The following is a 17,637-nucleotide window of genomic DNA, read 5'->3' as shown; positions in this document are numbered from 1 at the left end:
CTCCCGCCAAATACATAACACTCCTCCCCCCTAGCTTTCAAGCACATCATCGGCTAAACGTAAGGGTCTTTTGCGCACTCGTTTCCCTACTGCCTGCTCACTCACATCACTTTGTGTCTCTACGATGTTCTCCTTCGGGATTCCCTCGTTGTCTGGTACGCTGCTGCAAGGAATGTTCTCCGATGTCTCCGATGAGGTTCTTCTCGGTGGATAGTCGGTGCTGGATGACGATGGTGCCCCACGATCTCTGATCTGATCCACATGTCGACGTACCATTTTCCCCTCGGTGTCCTTGGTCTCGTACGAAATTGGCCCAGTCGATCTAACAATAGTGGCAGGAACCCATTTTCTAGCTTCACCATACCCCCTAATGAAGACGTCCTGTTCCGCTTCAAATTGTCTGGGAGCTTTCGTGGTCCCGGCCTGCTTTTCTTGTTTCTGCTGCATTGATTGTACAAAATCTGGTCGGACTCGATCCAAACAAGTACGTAGTTTTCGTTTCTGTAACAGTTCCGCTGGACTCACCCCTGTCATGGCACATGGTGTGGTGTGTTGGCCCAGCAAGAATCTGGAGATTTTCAGCGACCAATCTCCCTCTCCCAATTTCGCCAAATTTAGCTTGGTAAACTGCACCATTCTTTCGGCTTGGCGGTTTGACGAAGGGTGATACAGTGCCACGCATACCTGTCGAATTCCGTTCTTCCTAAGGAATTCTGCAAATTCGGAAGATGTGAATGCTGTCCCATTGTCGCTGACTACTACATTGGGCAGCCCATCTGCCCTGCTAAGGCCTCTAACTTTCGTTAAATTTAATTTTTCTTTAAGTTTACATGCATAATGTATTCCTTCATGATTTTCAAACATTAATAGCAAAAAATGAAAAATGGCAATAGTTGCAAAAATTTGGCAGATAAGCACTTTGTGTCTTGTAAAACACTTGATAAGTACTAATGACAATGTGCTTATATTTAGTACCTGAGCTATAAATATGTAAATCTCTAGAGTGAAATGTACCAATAAGTAAATAGGTTACAAAGAACAGATAGGTACTCATTTATTAAAAAAAGTATATGTAGCATGTTTAAGTACAAATAACTAAATATTTTATATCATTCAGTCTTCCTCATCTTCTCCTAATTCCTCGACTTCAGGTAACTGCTGCCAAAATATTAGTCTGCTGGACGGAATAATTGGTGAAAGGTTTTCCAATATTGATTTTTTTCGAAGAGATGGAAACCCTCTGGGGTTTGTTTTAGGTTCGGGAAGAGACAGTTTTTCCCTTTCTGCTTTTTTTGTTAGAAAGCTTACTTCAATTAAGAGTTCATCTGCAAAGTTCTGTTTGTATTTCATGTTAAGAGATCCTCTGTTAAACTCGATATATACAATATCCTTCAAATACGGTCTTGGTGTGGCTCTGGTAATTTTATATTGAGAAGCAAGGTCTTTCCAATTCAAAAAATCGTGTAATTTCATTTCTGCAACATCCACTTTACCAGAGTTACTTTTCTTGACGCATTCAATGAAGTCATTGAAATCGAGAACTTTGTGTTTTTCCTTTAATGACTTCTCCACTTGGTGGTGGAATGCGTCTGCTGACATAAACGTATGTCCTGGTTCGAAGTATTTAACTTGTAACTTGTCTAGACTTAATTCCTTGCAGTTGACAACATATGCAAACATGGAATACAACGCCCAGTTTTTATTCTGAGCGCTGCAATTATCAAGCCACAAAACAATATCTGGTTCGTCTCTGTTATGAAGGAAGAAACGATAAAATGTACTAATTATATCCACTCGCGATCGTCCAGTTATCGCTTCATGCCATAATATCGCAAGAGGTTTTCTTTTAGATTTAGTTCCAACAGGCGCAAAAGTTTCATGAAAGGCCACGAGTCTTTGAGCAAATATGACATCCTTTAGTGATTCAAATCGAGGAAGCATGATCACCTGCAATAGAAACAATATTAAATAAAGTTAATAATAGCAAAAAGTTACAAAAACTCACTTTCTGTAAATCTCCAGAAAATACAGGTTTTCCATTGGCATTTGCAGCAGCTCCATCCGCTTTATATTGCTCTCTTGCTTGTTGTGCCTTTAATATATGTCGCTCATATTGTTTACAGTCTACACAAATCTCATTGAGAGAATTTTTCTTATGGTCGGTGGATTTAAAATGCAGGTCAGATTTTTCGCAAACAAAACAGTCTTCGTGTCCTAGTTTCACAAAGCTGATGTTGAGGTCCCTTAAAGTAGTCCTGTAATAGTCGTAAGAACACCATGTCTCTCCATAAATATTTTGAAAATGTTTGTACATTATATTGGCATTTAAATCAGTCGGTAAGTATAGTCGAAGCGGAGCATGCTCGCGCCGATAATGGGCAATAGATGGCGCAAAAGAATTGATGTGATCAATAACAATAGACTTATCTAATTTATTGGCAGGGGTATGAGATCCTCTCCTATCGTCAAGAGGCATCAGAGCATTGTTCTCAGCTTTTAATACTGTTCTAATAACTCTATCATTATTAGTGCAGTAACCAAGTGTAGATGTGAAATTTTCTTTGCACACTTCAATTATATTACCGTCTTCATCTTTTAAGTAATACGAAAGCGAATTTTGCCTTCTGTATGATGGTTGACCTAAAGCAGGTTGCACAGTACGACGTTTGACTTGCATTTTTTTTGTATAGGTTAAAAGAAATGTTTTGCGTTCTTTGTTGGTCATTTTCCAATATTGGGTATTTAGTTCTTCACGCCGTATATCACTAATTTTCAAACACTTTTCCTTGCATTTCTTTAATTCACATGATCGATTCCTTAAACTATGTTTGGCTCTTATCTTATCCAATTTAATTTCTCTTCGATCTTTCACTGACTGAACAAACTTTTGTCTTTTTCGCTTCTGTCCCAGTTTAGTAAATTTGTGTAGTGTATTAGTTTTAGTTACCTATTCTATGGTAGGGGACGGGTGGTAAAAAGTGAAGTGAGAGGCAGTCCGTTTTTAAGCGTAGCATGTAGCGTGTCTAAGTTGTATTTTTAACTTAATAAAAGTCTTAAAAAGAACCGTGTTTGTGAAAGTCACAACATAATGGCGACGAGGATGATTTAAGTTAAATATCAGTCACGCCGTTAAGTCTACTGAGAAGTCTTAGTCAAGTCACACGGGAAAAAGTAAGGTTAGGTTACGTAAAAAAAAACGTGGGAAAAGTCTGTTGTAGAAAAGAAGTCTTGTAGTCTGTACATAACAGTCAAGTCCAAGTCAAATTGTCAAGATGCTAATAGGTAGTATCGAACCGTTTAAGTCGAAAGAGAGCGAGATAAATTCGTACTTAGAACGAATGGATCAATTGTTCGAGTGTAACTGCGTGGAAGAGGAGAAGAAAGTTTGCATGTTCCTAACATTGTTGGGTGCAGAGGCGTACGAGGTGTTGAGGGATTTATTATCTCCGGTGTTGCCCAAGGATAAATCCTATAAGGATCTCAAGGACGTGTTAATGAAACATTACAGTCCGAAGAGGTTGGTCATTGCGGAGAGGTATCAATTCCACTGTGCGAGGCAAGAGAGTCACGAGGACGTTGCGGCGTTCACATTGAAGTTGAAAAACTTGGTAAAAAACTGTAAGTTTGGTCAGTTCATGGAAGAAGCGTTAAGAGACAAGTTTGTCTGCGGTATAAGAAGTGAAGCAATGAGGCGTAAGTTGTTATCAGAAGAAGAGTTAACCTTCGGAAAAGCAGTCAAAATAGCATCAAGCATGGAATTAGCCGAAGGGCAAGCGAGAAGTTTAGGGTCAGAATTAGTCAACAAGTGTCAAGTTAATAAAAAGAAGTTCGAGTCTAATTACAGTCAAGGAAAGCCGCAGTTTCGTACAAAACAGTCAGGTCAGACTTCCAGTCTGGGAAAAAGTCAAAGTTGTAAGAGGTGCCTGAGAATACATGTCGATCCTTCCAAATGTCCAGCCGTTAAGTGGAAATGTTTTGCATGTGATAAAATTGGTCACACCGCAAGGTCGCCGTTGTGCCACAAGAATAAAGTGCATTTCACCGAGGAGGAAGAGGAACAGTTCGAACAGTCGTCGCAGGGTCAAAACGAGGATGTCGACGAGGAGCTATATGACGATTTAGTACATTGGTCCAGGGTTTACGAAAACGAGGATGTGTTGCGTTGCGTTACAATAGGTGATCAATGTCCAGTTAAAGTAAGTGTGCTTATCAATAATAAATCAGTGAATATGGAAGTGGATACAGGTGCCAATAGTACCATAATGCCATTTAAGATGTTTAAATCTAGGTTCGGAAATGTTGCATTAACCAAGCTAAGTAATTGTAGAATAAATACCTTATTTGGTGAAGCAAAAAAGTCAGTTTATAGAGCTTTGGTTGATGTACATTTTAGAAACAATGACTTTCAGTTAGAACTTAAGGTGGTTGATTATGATAGTGACGTTTGTCTGTTAGGTAGATATTGGTTAGATAAGTTAATCCCGAATTGGAAAAGTAAATTACTTGATACAACTATTTCCCATATTGAGGTCAATCATTTGAATTCACAGGAGTCCATGGCAAATGTGATTAAGCATTTGAAACAAAAGTACTCTGGGGTATTAAGTAAAGGCTTTATTAATGAATTCGTAGTAAACATTAAAGTTCAAAATAGTTCTATTCCTAAATTTTGTAAACCGTATAGAATTCCATATGCATTAAAAGATACAGTTGAGGCTGAAATACAAAAGTTAGTCAAGGAAGGTATTTTAGAAGCTGTTACTACATCAGAATGGGCAAGCCCAATTGTGGTGGTACCAAAATCTGATGGTAGGATTCGAATTTGTGGAGATTTTAAACAAACCATTAATCCGTGCATTGAAAATCAATATTATCCTTTACCTACAACCGAGGAAATATTTGCGTCACTGGCGGGAGGAAGAATCTTTTCAATTATTGATTTGAAGAATGCGTATTTACAGTTAAAAGTTAGCGATGAGAGCAAAAAATTATTAGTCGTTAACACACCAATTGGATTATATGCTTATACACGTTTGGCATTCGGGATTAAGAGTGCCCCACACATTTTTCAGTCAGTAATTGATCAAATTTTGAGAGGTATTGAAGGGGTGCATTGTTATCTGGATGATTGTCTAATTCAAGCTAAGGATAATAACGAAATGCAAGCAAGACTAATAAAAATTTTGGATAGGTTGAAGCAATATAATGTAAGAATAAATTGGGAAAAAAGTAAGTTCTTTGTCACCAAAGTTGAATTTTTGGGTCATACCTTATCTGAGGCAGGTATTGAACCGTCAAAAGATAAATTGGAGGCCATTTTAAAAGCGCCAGTACCTGTGAATAAACAACAGTTGCAGTCGTACCTAGGGTTATTACATTATTATGCCAAATTTATTCCTATGTTAGCGGCCAAAGTTGCTCCTTTGTATAAACTTTTAAGAAAAGAGGTTGTTTGGGTTTGGGATAAACCAGTAAACGACTGTTTTGAGGGAAGTAAATTATTTTTGACATCTTCAAATATTTTAATGACATTTAACCCAAAATTGCCTATAATTGTATCATGTGATGCATCTAACTATGGTGTGGGAGCGGTGTTAGCTCATATGATGCCTGATGGGAGCGAAAGACCAGTAATGTTTGCGTCAGCAACATTATCAAAATCAGAACAAAACTATAGTCAGTTGGAGAAGGAGGCCTTGTCAATCATATTTGGTGTGAGAAAATTCCATAATTATTTGTTTGGCCGTAAGTTCACCTTATTTAATGATCACAAACCGCTGCAAACCATTTTGTCACCACAGAAAAGTTTGCCACCGTTGGCAGCAGCTAGATGTCATCGTTGGGCTGTAGCTTTGTCAATTTATGATTACAATATTAAATATAGAGAAGGGAAAAATATGCAAAATGCTGATGCATTTTCAAGATTACCATTAAAAAATTCAATGAGTGGGGAATCTGTAAATTATTTTTCAGTGGTCAAAAATAGTCCGTTATCCGCTAAAGACATTGCTAATGAGACGACGAAAGACAAAGTTTTACAACAAGTTATTGGTTTTATGATGAGTGGTTGGCCAAATCCCAAAGAATTGGATGCGGCACTTAACTCATATTATATAATAAGGGAACAGTTGAATTTGGATATGAATTGTTTAATGTTTAACAACCGTGTTATTATACCAACACATTTAAGAGTACCAATTTTACATTTGCTTCATGAACAACATCCGGGCATTGTGAAAATGAAAATGCTAGCACGTCAATATGTTTATTGGCCAGATATCAACAGAGAAATTGAGAGTTTGGTGAAAGCATGTGAGTGCTGTCAATTAATGGCGGGAAATATTCCGGATGCACCAACGACATCATGGACATGGTGTCCAAGAAAGTGGCAAAGACTACACTTAGACTTAGCCATGAAAAATGGAATAAAGTTTTTAATTTTAATTGATGCAAGTAGTAAATGGGTGGATGCTTGGATTCTAAAATCAACCACTGCCAGTGATGTTATTGCTTGTCTAAGGCAAACATTTTCTATATTTGGGTTACCAGATGAGATACATTCTGACAATGGGCCGCCATTTAGTTCAGAAGAGTTTGAAATGTTTTGTAAAGCTCAAGGTATTAAAGTTCTAAAGTCCCCACCTATTCATCCGAAATCAAATGGAATCACTGAGAGAACTATTCAAACGTTTAAAAATAACCTGTTAAAACAAAATTTTGATGTGAAAACCTCAATTAAGTCAATTCAAGAAAAATTAGACAACTTTTTATTCTATTATAGGAATATACCACATAACATGACTCAAACCTCACCGGCTGAGTTATTGTTAAAACAAAAACCTCGAACCAGAATTTCGATGTTAAAACCGAATTTCAATAATTTTGTAAAAGATAAGCAAACTACATTCCTGGAAAAGGAAAATAGGGAGGTAGGATTGGCCAAATATAAAAGTTTCGTTGAGGGGGAAAAAGTCTATGTAAAAAATGTTAGGGGTGAAACAGCTAAATGGAGTTACGGGATAATTAAAGTTAGAGTTAGCCCAGTTACGTATATTGTTATGGTAGAAAATTATGCGAGACATGTGCATGTGGACCATTTAAGGAAGTGCGTTATTTATGATGATCAGTCAATTAAAGAAAGCACGCCAGTGGTATTAAGTCCCATGAAATCTTTAAATGGGTCACATGAGATCCAAAATTCATCTGAAGGGTCTAATTTACCTGAGTTATGTAATTTACCTGATGTATCAGATTTACCGAATAAGTCAAACAGTGAAAACTCTATTATAGTCAACCCTGAAAAACGGTTGTATAAAAATCAGGAAACAATATAGAATTAAGGAGGTCTGTTCGTAATATTAAAAAACCAGCTAGATACTTATAGCGTTTTCGGCTGGACGCTCTGGTGCGCACTTTTTACGCCCTCAGAGCGATTTTTATGTTCGGCTGGTGTTTTGAGTGCGCTCTTTACGAGAGTGATGCTTTCGGCTGACATTTAAGAGCGGTGAATTTCGCTCTTGGGGCAATTTTTCTTGCTCTGAGGTTGATAGTTAGGGCAGGCAGAGCAACTTTCTAGTTCAAAATAAAAATGGCTGATCAATTACAACAACAGTTTCAAAAGTTTAACATTTTTATGGAATTTGCCATTGAATTGTTAGAATCATCTAGCAGCGATGAAAGTGACCAGGAAATAGGGATATTAGTGGATCAGATGCATAAGCACCCAATTCCAAAATTATCAATTATGTCGAAAATGTTGTTTCCATACTTAATGATTCACAGGTAGGTAAGTCGCACATTGATTAGTACAGTACTTTGTCCAGTATTAACAATGTTTTATTTAACAGTTCAAAAGTCACTTTCGTGTAAAACGAACAACATGCTACAGACTTGTTGAGCAGTTTGCCAGGAGTGAATTTTATCCCAGTGAACATAAAGGTGGTAGTAGTTTAATCTCGGCTGAATGCCATATTTTGAGCTTTTTGTGGTGAGTAATGAATTATACAGAATTTGTACGCAATAGAAATACAAATGTATTTTCAGGTACGCTGGAAATAATTGCACAATAAGAGAAAGTGGCGATAGATTTAATATGTCGTTATCGACCTTTAGTTCAGTTCAACGACGAGTGATGTCATTTTTATTGGATCTACTACCAACAGTCATTCGTTTTCCAAAAACAGATCTGGAGAAAGAAAGAGTAGCTGCAGAATTTGAGCAGGTAATAACTAATGCTTTTTATTAGTACCTTTGTACTTTGTTTTTCATTTGTAGATATCTGGATTTCCCAATATTTTAGGCTGCGTGGATGGTTCCTATATAAATATTAGGACGCCTGCACATAAGATAAAGTCGACATATACAAATCGTCACGACATTCCTAGCATCACACTGCAGGGAATCTGTGATGCTAAAAAAAAATTTTTAGATGTATTTACAGGACCTGCCGGAAAGCTGCATGACAGCAGAGTTTTCAAATTATCTTTCATTAGTAGCGAAATTCAAACACTATCTAACAATGGCCATTACCATTTAATTGGAGATAGTGCGTACCCAATTAGGCAGTGGTTACTTACACCGTACAGAGATTACGGAAATTTAACTCGGCAGCAAATAAAGTATAATAAAAAATTAAGTTCATCAAGAGTTAAAATTGAGAATGCGTTTGGGCTTTTAAAAGGGCGCTTTAGACAACTTGGCAGGTTAGATTTTCATAAGGTAGTAAAAATGGCACAATTTATCCTATGTTGTTGTGTACTGCATAATATTTGCATCGATTATGATGATATTTGTGAAGATATCGTCAACGCAAATGAGGAAGATAATGCTATTGGTCCAGATCGTGAACACGAAATGCGTAGATTAGGTGAACTGAAAAGACAGTATATTTGTGACCTATTAAACCACGAATAAAGTGTACCAGTTTATTTGGAAAAGGTATATAAAATGCATAAAGAAAAATCAGTAGTTTTTTTAAATTCCTATGGTTACATACTAATCAGTTTTGTTGAAAAATTTTTCGGCTAAATTGCGTAACAAGTCTAATTTTTCCTTGTGACGCCGGTTACGTCCCTCTTCTTTTTCTTTTGCAATCTCCATAAGGACTTCACTCACGGGTCTCTTTCGGCTTGGAAATGTTGGTGTTGCACTTCTTGATGATGATGGTGATTCTTCTGTTTTGTTGGCACAGTTATTTTTATCAACAATAATACACTTTCCCACACCCATCCTTACAGGTGGTTCAACAGAATCATCAATGGCAGCAATCCTTGAAAGCTCTTCTTCATATGGATTATGTTTTGGTGATTCGCCAGACGTTCGATTAGTCTTTATTATATTTTTTTTTCTTTTCAGAACGGTTTTATACCGATTTTCGCACTGCCCTGCCGTTTTTTGTATATTCAAAATATTCTTTATATCTTCAGAAATAGCTGACCACAACTGCTTTTTTTTCTTAAACTTTCTTAATGGGCCAACTAGTGGCAAGTACGTTTCGTACTTGTCAAGTAATAATTTTGTAGCTTGTTCGTCCCACATCTCTGGTTCAGGAGCACGATCTTCTTGTGGCTCCGGAGGTTGAATCCCTATTTCCAGAAAGGTTTTATTGTCAAGTGAAAAAGCCAGTGTTCGTATTTCATTAATTTCTTGCAGAGCATTATTTTCTTGCAAAACTTTGATGTAATCAGGGAGTAAGTCAGTGGGATTAGCTATTAAAAAGAAATAATCATTGCTAGCTGAGCTAATTCTGTTTACAACTTACCGGTTAAACTGTTAAATGTTACTTGGTCCAGTGATAAAGTAAATTCAACTTCGTTAATTTTTAAAAATATACAATATTTTTCCATCTTTTCCGGCGGTTAACGTGACTATATGTGAGGTTAAGTAGTATAAATTTCGCGCTCTCAAAGTTAAAGGCGTGTTCGGCTGCGATTGATTTCTCTCAGAATCGAGAGCACTCTGTGACGTCAATACGGTGCGAATTGCCCACTCGCAGTTTATTCAGCCGAAAACGCTATTAGATTAAGGAAAAGGTTGTTTTGTTTAAAGGAAGAAAAATGTAGTGTATTAGTTTTAGTTACCTATTCTATGGTAGGGGACGGGTGGTAAAAAGTGAAGTGAGAGGCAGTCCGTTTTTAAGCGTAGCATGTAGCGTGTCTAAGTTGTATTTTTAACTTAATAAAAGTCTTAAAAAGAACCGTGTTTGTGAAAGTCACAACAATTTGGTGTATACATTCTCCAATATTTCATCTAAAATGCTACTGACAACTAAAAAAGTAGGTGCTTCATTTAGATCTGTTTTTTCCGTTGGAGGTATTATTAGAATATCAGAAATAATGTGTATCCTCTTAATACCATCTGATGCTGATTGAGTTGTTATAGGACTTTCTACTGTTTTAGAAGGGGACGAGACATTTTGAGTTTTGAAATCATTTTTACCCACATCCTCGTCTGATTCATTTTCCGAACTCGCGCTACTATAATAGTTGCTTAGGGGTACATAATTAGGATCGTCTGTTTCTTTTTTGTTTATACGTTTCATTTTCATTGTAGCTTTCTTTTGTGCTAGCTGTAAGTTTAATGCCATAGTCAGGATTCTCTTTGATCTATCTCCCATTGCACTTTTTTAGCGCCGTTATTAATGTAAATATAGGTAACAGCCAACTGCAAGCATATGCCTAAATTAACAAGTAAATCCAATTTCTTAACGATTTCCTTACCTTATATCCTTATTCCATTCAGTATCCTAATTATTAACAAATTACTTTTAGCTTTCAAGCAATAAACACTTTCACATCACAAAATAACACGTAAAATACTGATCATACAATTGTTACACACGTGCAAACTCGTGTATAAACACTTTTTGAGGTTATGTTTACTACCGCTATTTATAAGAATAATGTGCTTATCTAGCATTATCATATACTAAGCGCTAGGTATGTAAAATGTGCTTATCTGCAAAAGTTGCTCAGAAAAGCTGTTTTTGCTTAGCATATTTCACATGCGCTACTTGCGTTTAGCATATTTGATAAATACGTAGATACATGTTATTTTCTTATGTTTAAAATGCTATGAAAAAATTACAGATACGGCTTCTGGGTTTAGTATGAAGTTGAGGAATATTATTTTAAACACGCAGACACCGAAATCTGGAAATCGCGAAAGTAGGTAGATACGGCTTTTTGCCTTAGCAGGGCAGCCATGTGTGGCAAAGATTTCTCGAAGCGCGCAAATCGTAGCCCCCGAGGACACAGACGGCACTTTTTTTACCTCGAGCCATTTCGAATACGAGTCTACCACAATTAAGAAATTTTGTCCCTTTATTGGACCTGCATGGTCCACGTGAATTCGCGACCATGGGTCAGAAGCCCACTCCCATGGGTGAATTGGCGCACGCGGCGGCGCATGACCAACTTCCTGGCACTTTTTACACTCTTTCACAATTTTCTCGATGTCCTGGTCCAAACCTGGCCACCACATGTAACTACGAGCAAGCGCTTTCATCCGCACAATACCTTGATGGGTCGCGTGCAATAATTCAACGGCTTGTTGTCGCGCTTTCTCAGGTATTACTACCCTTGAACCCCACAGAACACAGTTTTTATATACTGACAATTCCGCGCGTTTGTTCCGAAATGGTATATATTCAGGTGGAATGTCACTAGGCCACCCTTTAAGCAGCCAATCACGCACTCGCGAAAGAATTAAGTCTTTACCGGTTAGCTTCTCGACTTGTTCTGCATTAAGAATCTTCTCTGGCATCATTTCAATCATCAGGACGTCCCCCAAACCCTCAGGATCCGCCCCGATTGATGACACTGGTAACCGGCTTAACGCGTCAGCATGCTGAATTTTCGCCCCCGGTCGATACTCTAACTCGTACTGGTAGTTGGCTAAGAATAAAATCCACCTTAGCATTCGCGGTGATAATCTCTCGGGAGTCGGTTTCGTCGCTCCCAATAGCCCCAATAACGGTTTGTGGTCCGTGATAATTGTAAATTCCCTGCCATATAGGTATTTGTGGAATTTTTTTATTCCTGCGATGATGGCAAATGCCTCTCGATCTAGCTGTGCATAGTTTCGCTGCGTGGCTGACAGTGTTTGGGAATGAAAAGCAATTGGAGCTTCCACTCCCCCCGGCATGATGTGACTTAAAACAATACCAACCCCCCAAGGTGATGCATCGCAAACCATCACCAGTGGTAACTCGAGGTTGTAGTGAACCAACAAGGAATCTGATGTAACTAGGCTTTTTACAGATTCAAAAGCAATTTTGTGAATACCTGTCCACTCCCAAGGTTTGTCCTCATCAAGCAATCGATGCAATGGCTCGACTATGTCAGCTTTGCCCTTGAGAAAGGTATGATAAAAATTCAGCAAACCTAAAAATGCTTGCAGCTCCTTTTTACATGTAGGTTCTGGAGTGGCCCATATTGCCTTCACTTTCTCCTGGGTCGGTCGAATTCCCTCGCTGTCAATCCTGAATCCCAGGAACTCAATTTCTTGTACATTAAAAACGCACTTCGCCCGTTTTAATTTCAGCCCGTCCTGCTGTAGTCTCTGTAACACTTCTGGCAATCGATCTAGAATTTGTCTTTCATCACGCGCACAAACAAGGATGTCGTCGAAATATGGAAAGACCCCATCTATTCCCGCTAATCTTGAATTAATGAATTTCTGAAATAATTGTGGAGCGACATTCACCCCAAATTGAAGCCTATTTACTTTGAAAAGACCTCGATGGGTAATTACAGCTTGAGCTTTCGCTGCATTCTCGTCCACACTCAATTGCTGGTATGCCTGTGCTAGGTCCAATTTTGCAAACCTTTTACACTCACCCAAGCTGGCCAAGATCTCATTTATTACTGGCATCGGGTAAGCCGGTACTCGTAGTGCCTTATTGATTGTGGCTTTGTAGTCTGCACAAATTCTAATTTCGCCCGAACTTTTAACAACTGGAACAATCGGACTGCTCCATTCCGAATGGTCGATTGGTTGCAGCACTCCTTGGCGAACCAACTTCTCCAATTCCGCTTCGACTTTCCCTCTCAACGCAAAGGGAATGTTTCGAGCTCTGCAGCTCACTGGTGCAATGGACGGGTCTAACGCAAATTTAATGGGTGGCCCCTTATACTGGCCTAACCCCTCCGAGAACACTTCCTGAAACTCCAACACTAGCTCGTCCAACGAGGAGTTAACCTCAATTTTATTTATTCCCGAAATTTCAATCTTAAGTGCGTCGAACCAATTACGCCCTAATAGATTGGCTCTAGTGTTCCTTGTAATTACCATTGGTAGGGTACACTGAATGTTTTTAAATGTCACCAGCACGTCACAAACTCCCGCCGTTTCCACGGTTGCCATGGAAAAATCTAGAAAAGTAGTTTCACACGGACGCATTTCCGGTTTATTAATTGGCCAAAGTCGATTAAAAGTTTGTAACGACATAATTGTGTCACTGGCGCCACTATCTACCTCGAATTCGCACAATTCTCCGTTTATGTTAATGTTAACCTTAAACAGATTTGCTTTCCCGCGGTCGTTCATGTTGACGTTGAATAGTTCCCCGAGCCCGTAGCTATCTTCGTCGGTGTTGCCCACTTGATTAACCATTGTTCTGCGTTGCGGCGTCTTATTTTTAGCCTTCGCCAAACAAACTCGCTCGATGTGGCCCTTTTTCTTGCAAAACCTGCAAACCACTTCTTTGCATCTGCAAACGTCCGGTTTGTGAAGGTCACCGCACCTAAAACAGGGTTTCATTGTTGCGGCCGCGTTGTCTCTTTTGTTTGTGCTATAATTAGCATTCCGTTTTCCTGTAACTGCATTCGCCGATTTCGAAGTATCGCCGCCTCCGGTGATTGACCCTCGTAATTCGTTTAAATTTACGCCAGCCGTTTCCGCTGCAATCGCGGCATCGACAGCTTTCTGCAAGGTCAAGTCGCTTTCCGCTAATAAGCGACGTTGCAGCGCTTCGTCCCTGACCCCGCACACAATCCTGTCACGAAGCATTTCATCCCGTGAATCCTCGTGGAAACTGCACGTGTCTGCTAACTTTCTCAATTCCGCCAAATAGCTGGAGAATTTCTCGCCGACTTGCTGATCCCGCTTGTTGAACAGGAAACGCTGCACAATTTTGGACGGTGCCGGTGCAAAATGTGATGTTAGTAATTTTACCAACTCCTTGTATTCAACTTCCCCCGGTTTTTTTGGCGCGCAAAGCGATCTTACTATTTCATATGTGGCATGACCACAAGCACTTAACAATACGGCTCTCTTCTTAGAATCCTCCTCGATATCGCTTGCTTCCAAACAGAAATGTAAACGCTCGGCGTACACATCCCACGTAATCGATCCCGTTGGGTCGAATTCTGGTAAACCACGAAAACCCGCCATTTATTCCGATTTACCGTGATCCCCTCTCGTCGCCAATTGTTGTGTTGTCCGGGAAACACAACCACGTGTCGCGATTGAATAATACTCTGTATTACTTCAACCAAATACTTTAATACAGAGTGAGCAACAAAGATTGAAGCGTGCCGCTTCAGCTAAATTGGCAATGTGCCGCTCATAGCATATGCTGATTTGATACAAGATACGAATAGACGCACGTCACTGTGACAGCGCAGAACGTCATTTTCGTATACAACTCCATACAAAGAAGGTAGTTTTGATATTAATAGGAACAAGCGGTGATGACGCACGCTTCAATCATTGTTGCTCACACTGTATAATAATACAGGAAACTCACGTTGACAACCTGTCGCAAGTGACTGCAGCGCCACCGTGCGGTAGGGTGTGTTCACAATCAAATGTCATATTTGATTTGAAATTTTTGCAACTTTTGATTTGGCTTTTTGGAGAGAAAAAGTCGTAAAACAGCATGTCTGGTGGGGTCTGTGCTGTGTATGGTTGTTGCAATGCCACTGTGAAAAATTGTTCAAAAGCATTCTTTCGATTTCCTTTAAATACAGAAGTGTAAGTAACTTTATTGTATATATAAAGTTTTAATTCACAAAATAACTTTATTTATAAATCGTGTGTTCAGTAAGGCACGGGTTTTACAAGTGTAATTTATCATCTGCGCAGAAAGTCTGCCTCGCTGACCGAAAAACGCTTGCGCTCTGCAACTACATGCTGGTCCAATACCACCACATAGCCCCCCTAGATTTGTGAGTATTCCGACAAATGACGAGGAAATCTTACTCTTCTTCCTGCTCGGGTAGTTGTGTCGGGATTGGTGGTTGTGGTTTGTTTGAGTGCTGACTTAAGTTCTGGTGTCTTTGAGTGAGTTGGTGGCTGCAGTGTCGGTGGATGACGTACTTGTACAGGTGGAGTGGCTGTCGGCTGGTTCAAAATGGTATCAGGTATGTATGGGTTCCCATGGCGATGTTCCTCTTCGCTTGGTAGGTAAGCGGGCTTGAGACGATCAATCGAAACATTGACTGGTTTGCCGTTGACAGAAAGTTTGTAGAATTTGTCACCTCGTTTGACGATTTGATATGGGCCTTCATATGGTCGAGTTAATGTTGGTTTAACCCGGTCGACTCTTATAAAGACATGGGATGAATTGTTTAAATCCTTATGAACGAATGGATGTTCGTTGGTATGGTTGGATGTGGGTGTTGGTCTAATTTGACGAAAGTGTTCTCGCAATTGTTTTACAAATTCTTCTTGTGGCTGCGATTTGGTATCGTGGAGAAATTCTCCAGGAAGTCTAAGGGAACAACCATAGGTGAGTTCAGCTGGTGTGGCAGCTAAGTCTTCCTTGTAGGTGGAACGGTGTCCTAAAAGGATAATGGGCAGTCTTGCAACCCAATTGTCATGGTTTTGTGCCATGATGGAGGTTTTCAGTGAACGGTGGTATCGTTCGATAATACCATTGGACTGTGGATGGTAAGCTGTTGTTTTAATGTGTTCGGTGCCTAACAACTGGTTCAACTGGGCGAACAGTGCACAATCGAATTGGCGGCCTTGGTCTGTAGTTATCCTGACCGGAACTCCAAAACGCGAGATCCAGTGTTGTATTAAGGCGTTGGCGACAGTCTCTGAGGTTTGATCCTGTAGAGGGATTGCCTCTGGCCATCTAGTGAATCTGTCGATGATGGTAAGACAATATTGGTAATCGCCGCATTTTGACATCTTTACTAAATCAATGTTAATATGTTCGAACCTACAGCTTGGTAGTTCATACGAACCAAATGGTGAGCGAGTGTGCCGAGTAATTTTGGATGTTTGACAATTGAGACATGCCTTTACGACGTTTTTGATGTCTTCGGCCATCGTAGGCCAAACAAAACGACTACGAACTAACCTTGTGGTAGCTCTAATACCTGGATGTGACAACTTGTGGAGCTGAATGATGACCTTTTTGCGTTGCAGTTTAGGTACAAATGGTCGTACTCGTGGCGTTGACACATCAGCCCAAACCTTGATGTCTGAGTTTGGTATAACGATCTGTTTGAGTTCCAGTGAAGAGTTGTTTGATGGCTGAAGAAATTCGAGTAACTCTGGAGCAGTTGTTTGTTGTTCGGCGAATTCTTGATAATTAATTGATTCTGATTGGACGGCAGATATGCGGGATAGCATGTCGGCAATGATGTTATCTTTACCAGAGATATGCTGGATATCGGTTGAAAATTGACTGATGAAATCTAGTTGGCGACTTCGGCGAGGATTTTCCTTTTTGTCTGTTGACGACGTCTTTTTCGGTTTGAAAGCCCAAATCAGAGGTTTTTGATCAGTATGTATCGTAAACTGACGTCCTTCTAGCAAGTGTCTAAAATGTTGAATCGCTTGATAGATAGCGGTAAGTTCGCGATCATATGCGGAGTAACGACGTTGCGTTTCGGTGAACGCTTGACTGTAAAATCCAAGTGGTTGTAACTCGTTGCCGACGAGTTGATGAAGGGCTGCTCCAGCACAAAAGTCGGAAGCGTCTGTATATAGCGATAACTTGGCGTTTTTGACAGGGTATGCTAGGTTTGCTGCTTCGGCAATTTGCTTTCTGCAAGATTCGAAAGCGGTTACAGAATCTTCGGTCCACTCTACAAGAGTTTTGTCGTTCTTTTTGTTTCCGGGAATCAACGTGGTCAATTTCTTTTGGAACTGCACAGCGTGCGGTAGGAATCGCCTGTAAAAGTTGAGTGACGCAAGGAATGTTTTCAATTCTTTTGCCGTCTTGGGTTGTGACAACTTCAATATGGCCTCGACCTTCTTGGGAAGTGGCTGGTAGCCAGATGGGGTAATCCGATGACCAAGGAAATCTAACTCGGTCGTCCCAAACTCGCATTTACTTATGTTGACGGTCAAGTTGTTTTGCATCAGGAGACTGAATACGGTACGTACATGCTCAATGTGTTCTTGATAGTTGTCGGATGCAATCAAAATGTCGTCAATATAAACGAAAACGAAGTTAACGCCTGTAAACACAGTATTGACGAGTCGTTGCATGGTCTGGGCCGCGTTACAAAGACCGAATGGCATCCGGAGGTATTCGAATAGACCAAACGGCGTAATGACGGCGGTTTTTGGTATATCTTCAGGGTTCACTGGTACCTGGTGGTAGGCTCTCTGAAGATCCACTTTGGAAAATATCTTTTTGCCGCTAAGGAAACTTGTGACATCCGATATGAAAGG

General features: G+C 39.7%; 4 protein-coding genes across 6 annotated transcripts; 1 reads left to right on the top strand and 3 right to left on the bottom strand.

Moving 5' to 3' along the window:
• Nucleotides 1–969: 969 nt before the first annotated feature.
• Nucleotides 970–10,634, bottom strand: LOC116180454. Of its 2 annotated transcripts, XM_031500443.1 has the most exons (3): nt 10,221–10,634; nt 2,006–2,921; nt 970–1,947 (listed from the first exon to the last, which is right to left on the bottom strand). In XM_031500443.1, exons 1-3 carry the CDS (start codon nt 10,613–10,615, stop codon nt 1,114–1,116), a joined length of 2,145 nt encoding a protein of 714 aa, XP_031356303.1. In that variant the 5' UTR covers nt 10,616–10,634; the 3' UTR covers nt 970–1,113. The 2 variants fall into 2 exon arrangements, with proteins under 2 accessions (XP_031356303.1, XP_031356311.1); XM_031500451.1 differs by lacking the exon at nt 10,221–10,634 and having other exon boundaries at nt 1,105–1,947; nt 2,006–2,926.
• LOC116180473 (putative nuclease HARBI1) lies at nt 7,772–8,942 on the top strand. 2 transcript variants are annotated; one of them, XR_004147133.1, is made up of 4 exons: nt 7,772–7,786; nt 7,848–7,987; nt 8,044–8,221; nt 8,275–8,414. XR_004147133.1 is itself a non-coding variant. In XM_031500475.1 (2 exons), exons 1-2 carry the CDS (start codon nt 8,093–8,095, stop codon nt 8,911–8,913), a joined length of 768 nt encoding a protein of 255 aa, XP_031356335.1. In that variant the 5' UTR covers nt 8,072–8,092; the 3' UTR covers nt 8,914–8,942. The 2 variants fall into 2 exon arrangements, 1 of the variants encoding a protein (XP_031356335.1); XM_031500475.1 differs by lacking the exons at nt 7,772–7,786; nt 7,848–7,987 and having other exon boundaries at nt 8,072–8,221; nt 8,275–8,942.
• On the bottom strand, nt 8,971–9,900 carry LOC116180465. Its single transcript, XM_031500464.1, has 2 exons — nt 9,761–9,900; nt 8,971–9,707 (listed from the first exon to the last, which is right to left on the bottom strand). The coding sequence occupies exons 1-2, from the start codon at nt 9,843–9,845 to the stop codon at nt 8,995–8,997; spliced, it is 798 nt and encodes a 265-aa protein (XP_031356324.1). The 5' UTR covers nt 9,846–9,900; the 3' UTR covers nt 8,971–8,994.
• Nucleotides 10,635–11,070: 436 nt separating the features above from the next.
• On the bottom strand, nt 11,071–14,394 carry LOC116162684 (uncharacterized protein K02A2.6-like). Its single transcript, XM_031476358.1, has one exon. The coding sequence runs from the start codon at nt 14,392–14,394 to the stop codon at nt 11,071–11,073; it is 3,324 nt and encodes a 1,107-aa protein (XP_031332218.1).
• Between the last annotated feature and the right edge of the window lie 3,243 nt (nt 14,395–17,637).

This window comes from Photinus pyralis, unplaced genomic scaffold (assembly GCF_008802855.1).
Source record: "Photinus pyralis isolate 1611_PpyrPB1 unplaced genomic scaffold, Ppyr1.3 Ppyr1.4_LG1, whole genome shotgun sequence".
In the NCBI taxonomy this organism is placed as follows: domain Eukaryota; kingdom Metazoa; phylum Arthropoda; class Insecta; order Coleoptera; family Lampyridae; genus Photinus; species Photinus pyralis.
This window is presented reverse-complemented; position numbering and strand designations above follow the sequence as displayed.

Bases quoted from the DNA above. Each gene is read 5' to 3' on its own strand.
- LOC116180473 (XM_031500475.1), top strand. From the start codon at position 8,093: ATGTCGTTATCGACCTTTAGTTCAGTTCAACGACGAGTGATGTCATTT. The intron at 8,222-8,274 runs GTAATAACTAAT...TTTCATTTGTAG, and splicing joins TAGCTGCAGAATTTGAGCAG to ATATCTGGATTTCCCAATAT.
- LOC116180465 (XM_031500464.1), bottom strand. From the start codon at position 9,845: ATGGAAAAATATTGTATATTTTTAAAAATTAACGAAGTTGAATTTACT. The intron at 9,708-9,760 runs GTAAGTTGTAAA...TCTTTTTAATAG, and splicing joins AACATTTAACAGTTTAACCG to CTAATCCCACTGACTTACTC.
- LOC116180454 (XM_031500443.1), bottom strand. From the start codon at position 10,615: ATGGGAGATAGATCAAAGAGAATCCTGACTATGGCATTAAACTTACAG. The intron at 2,922-10,220 runs ATTGTTGTGACT...TACACTACACAA, and splicing joins TTGGAGAATGTATACACCAA to ATTTACTAAACTGGGACAGA. The intron at 1,948-2,005 runs GTGAGTTTTTGT...TTTCTATTGCAG, and splicing joins TTTCTGGAGATTTACAGAAA to GTGATCATGCTTCCTCGATT.
- LOC116162684 (XM_031476358.1), bottom strand. From the start codon at position 14,394: ATGGCGGGTTTTCGTGGTTTACCAGAATTCGACCCAACGGGATCGATT.